General features: G+C 35.8%; 1 protein-coding gene across 1 annotated transcript; it reads right to left on the bottom strand.

Moving 5' to 3' along the window:
- Positions 1-2,007: 2,007 nt before the first annotated feature.
- Positions 2,008-4,505, bottom strand: LOC132730433 (zinc finger MYM-type protein 3-like). The gene is made up of 2 exons (XM_060716353.1): positions 4,030-4,505; positions 2,008-3,762 (listed from the first exon to the last, which is right to left on the bottom strand). The coding sequence occupies exons 1-2, from the start codon at positions 4,226-4,228 to the stop codon at positions 2,741-2,743; spliced, it is 1,221 nt and encodes a 406-aa protein (XP_060572336.1). The 5' UTR covers positions 4,229-4,505; the 3' UTR covers positions 2,008-2,740.
- Between the last annotated feature and the right edge of the window lie 291 nt (positions 4,506-4,796).

Genomic DNA, 4,796 nt, shown 5'->3' with positions numbered 1-4,796 from the left:
CTGGAGAGTAATTCCCAAGATGTAACGATACTTAGTTGAGCAATTTAGGCCAGCATGGCCCTGTTGTTGATAACACCCTATAGAACTGACTGAAATTATTTTAATAAATATTAAACATATTCATATGAGTCAGATTTCTTTAGCTTATTGTTTTGGACAACAATATTTTATATTAGCTCATGTGAATATAAGCACTGGCAGGGAGATTCAGCTATGTTATGGGAGTTGGGGTGGGGAGACATACATGTTTACATCTATTTTGTTTCATTGAAGAACGTGATTCCAACCAGGGAAGAAAAGAGCAGATTATTGTTTGCAGGTCTTGAAGAGGTAAAGATCACATTTATCAAGTCCGCAGACTCAGAGCAGTTCAAACTAAAACTTGAAACGCCGCTTTTCGTGGAATGGCACGGAAGTGTCACATTGAAGGTTCCATGATAACCGCCGTATGAACACATTTGCGGATGTTTCTAAATTCAAAATTTTACTATTTCACGTTTAAATGTTGAATTCTGCTTAAGCCGGTGCTAGGGGGCGTGGACGGTTGCTTGCACTTGACAGTACCGTCCATGAACAGGCTCAATCAAACCGAGCCTGCAACATTTTCAATTGTGTCGTGTTGGGCTTTCTTTAGGGATTTTGTATTTATCTATTTTTTGAAGAGATATTCCCAAAACTTAAGTGAATATAAGCACTGGCTGTGGAGATTTAGCTATGTTATGGGAGTTGGGGTGGGGAGACATACATGTTTACATCTATTTTGTTTCATTGAAGAACGTGATTCCAACCAGGGAAGAAAAGAGCAGATTATTGTTTGCAGGTCTTGAAGGTCTTGTTGGGCTTTCTTTAGGGATTCTGTACTTATCTATTATTTGAAGAGGAAAAGATCACATTTATCAAGTCCGCAGACCCAGAGCAGTTCAAACTAAAACTTGAAGAGATATTCCCAAAACTTAAGTCATGTGGTCGGTTTGAGTTGATAAGATCAGCTGTCTGTCAAAGGTTACAGCTAGAAACTTTACAAATACCTAAATGGGGATACTCATGTAGCTACCTTTCTAATGAGAATGGGCTAGGACAGGCAATTTGCTATATCCGGTCCGTTCAGAGAGATATTGACATGGACAATTTGCCCGATATAGTATTTTTTTTCTTTCATTGTTATATACCATTTTCTAAATATTAGGTTTTTCAGATGTATTTGAGTTTTTATCTGATTATACTTTTGACTGAATATCAAAACAAAATAAGGATTATGCTTTAATTACCTTAAAAGAGATGTACAAAGAGATGTACCAGTCATATACCAAAGTTTATGAACTTCATTGTTCAGTGTATACCCTTTGCCTAGGTGCAGATGAATTAAAAGGTTGAGACTGGTTTGAAAACATAATATTTGAGCTATTACAGGAAAATATTGATTTCAGTAATCATTTGTGAATCAGTTGTCTTTATCTTATACATTCACTTAAAAAGAATAACATGTACTGTTGTTTTTATTTTGGCAGGACAATTCTGGAGATGTGGAAGAAAAATGTCTTCATTGTGGAAGTTTCATACCCCTGAGAGGACTATGGGATCATGTTTCTGGTTGTCCAAGCAACATAAATTCTGCTACACCAAGAATGGTGCAGTTGCCAATGAGTCAGTTCACAAAATATGAAAAACAAGATCAACAAGGAAAGGCGGCGTTCATTAATGTCTTCTGTTTTAACAGAAAACAATTCTTAAGTATAATTGGAGCTTGTTGTAAGATTGTATAATTTTTTGTCATATAGGCTCAAATTTCCTTAAAAGAATTATTGTTTGAAGTACATGAAAATCTATAACCAGCAATGGTTGGGATTTTCATCACTAATATGACATTGTTCTAGTTTTACAAACATGGCTCACTTCATTTCCAGATTTTTAAGCAAGAAAATTCATAATTTTAAAGAATTTCACTCAAAATGAAATGAAAATGTTTTTGATGTCAAGCCTCCTTTTTCCTGTAAAAGTTATTTACCGTTTGTCCCACTTTCTTATCCAATCAAAAGCTCAAATTTATTTGAAATATATTGCATACACCATACCGGGACTGGTGTATGTGAAAAATAAGTTGACTTATTTTTACAGGTATTGACGTGGTATCTTGCAAATACGAAGTTCTGGATGTGGGCGGAGTTTTAAATTGGGCAATGAATGTATCATGCGAATAAAGAAAACAAATAAGAATGCGATTTCATACTGTTATAATTATTTATAAATCCAAGCATTTATCAAATGCATAAAAATTACTGAAACTGAACTTAAACACCTATACCGTCATAGTAACAATTCGCCATAGTAACAATTCGGACATTGGAATTGTGGCTGATCATTGAAAATAAAACACATGGAGTGATTCAATTACAGAAATATCAAAGTTCGTAACTAACAAATATCTTTAAAATCATACAAACTATCCATTTTTTTTTATAATTCCATGACAAACTTTTTGCCACATTTAGTTAAAATCTCAACTTTTTTAACAGTTGTCGGAACACGAATTGTTAATACGTTGTCGTCTGAAATTGGTAATTCTGATTGTTTATTTAGCAAATTCATTTCATCCTCACACTTTTCACGGGAGATTTTAACAGATTTTACTTCAGTTTCATTGTCACTTTTAACAGGTCCTGCTACAACTGGTTCTAGATCGGCACAAACTTTCGATTGCAATGAAATTTGTTCACGCTCGTATCTTTGTACGGCGTCGGAGCTATGTTTGGAACGGTTTTTTTACAGTTTTGTCCGAGTATCTTTTATTAAAAAGCTTTGTGCATAGAGTCACTCGACCGGAATGATTACTTATATTTCTATTATCCAAAGGAATGCCTGCTTGAATAAACATATTTTTCAAATATCCCTTTAAATCCTTTTGTGGTATTGTTCCAGAACTGAAATTCAAACCATCCAATGGTTTGCGGTAAAAGTTTCCACGCCTTGGAATCAAATTCAAATAACTTTCATATATTTTATAAATACTGTAACTATTCTCTTTCTCCTGGTCATAATGAATTATTGGTTGCATTAAGCTGGCTGCTTTTTTGGACTGCTTTAAACCCCCTTGAGTGTTTTTTCTTATCCTGGGCAGGAATTTAACGAATCTCCGTTTGATTGCAGAATCGTACCCAGTAATAAACTGTTCCGCTTGTAACCCAATCTGTTCATCGCCGCCCCTCAGACCGAACACTTTCCCGTTATAAAAAAATACTGCGTTGCTTAATCCTTTTGCATTGTCTACTGAAAACACACCGGAACCCCAAAGGCAAGCTTCATCTTCTTCCGTAACTGCGTCTGCACTTTTGACTTCGATCCCTATGCCCTCGTTAGTCAACTCGCGCATGCGTGAATCCAATGTCCTGCGAAATTCAGTAAAAACAGGATCGTCTGTTTTAAAAAAGTTCACGTGCATGGATTTTTCATTTCGAAGATACCGTTGTAGTCCTGCAGCAATGTTTTGTAAGGTTGTTGGAGGATAAAATTCACCATTTTTCCTTTTAATTTCACAGATGAATCGTTGTAACCAAAAATCCATTTCTGCATAGGAACGGAACTGTTCTATTTCAACGGGAATAGGATAACCAGGTTCTTGCTTAGTCTCCGGTTGTAGGTTGCGGTTTTCAGCCCACTCCCTCCAGACGTGCACTGCCCAGTTGTTGTTTTTAGTCGTATTATAGGGCACTGTATTTCTCTGTTTCTTCTTGATGTCATCAGACGACAAAGGCTTTTCGAATCGGCCTGCAAATAGAAAAGAAATCACTTTCAAATATTATATATTTTCAAAGTTTATTCAATAATTACAACAGCATTTAAGACAGTTTTTTAATTGTTATATTTTAATATTTTACCGTCATTGACTTTGAGGTTTGGTGCTGGTGGGGCGTAGAAAAGCTACGCGCCTGGTCAATTTGTTACCGCAAATTTTACCATCAATTTGTATTTTCATTCAAATAATGATAAGTTAGATATTGCGAGAATTCGAGAATATTTTTAAAAAATATTTACCCGAGATATTGCCTCTGCTCGTGTCTGAACAATTCTCTTTGTTTTCAGTAGCATATAAATCCTGCGTATTGATAGTAAGCAACTGTGACACTGTGACATCAGCATTTTCCACAGGAAACGGTTCAAAAATGTAATTTCTGTAAAAGTCATCATCTATATTCATTATTTCAAAGACAACCTGATCGCTGGATTGCTCCATGAGGACTAATGATGTCCAGACACTGAACGCAAATACATATAAAACGCAAGACTTTGATTGACAGCTCACAACACTCCGACCAGGTGTTGGCCTGTCAATCTATACTAGTAAGGGCGGGATTTGCATTACATGACACTGTGTACGTGACTTATTCCAGGAAAGTGGGTTCAAACGGTAAGCCAGTTATAGTTCATATTTTAAAAAATATAGAACTTATTGCTGCGCTCCGCTACGCTACGCTTGCAATAAATTCCATATTTTCTAAAATCTGAACTATAACTATTACTTAACTTAATGTAACTAAATAACATTTTAGAGTTCAAATACTGAACCTGAGGGTAGTGGGCAGAGCAGCACCTTGCCTGAGAACGTTATGTGTCTCTTGAGTTCAGTTATTATTCAGTTATAGTTATGCTTGCATACTCACAGACTATAAAATATGATGAACAAGATCGACAAGGAAAGGCAGCGTTCAATGAACGCAGCCCCCACCCGACCCAGCAACAAGCTTTAAAGACTATAAAGTTGCATACTTTGTTAAGTGGTGTACATGTAAACATATCTTTTT

The sequence above is a fragment of the Ruditapes philippinarum genome, unplaced genomic scaffold (genome assembly GCF_026571515.1).
Source record: "Ruditapes philippinarum isolate M1 unplaced genomic scaffold, ASM2657151v2 ctg3121_1_1_1_1, whole genome shotgun sequence".
NCBI lineage: Eukaryota > Metazoa > Mollusca > Bivalvia > Venerida > Veneridae > Ruditapes > Ruditapes philippinarum.
This window is presented reverse-complemented; position numbering and strand designations above follow the sequence as displayed.

Excerpts from the sequence above, each read along its gene's own strand:
- LOC132730433 (XM_060716353.1), bottom strand. The coding sequence starts at position 4,228 with ATGGAGCAATCCAGCGATCAGGTTGTCTTTGAAATAATGAATATAGAT. Across the intron at positions 3,763-4,029 it reads GAGCAGAGGCAATATCTCGG|GCCGATTCGAAAAGCCTTTG; the intron begins GTAAATATTTTT and ends TTCTATTTGCAG.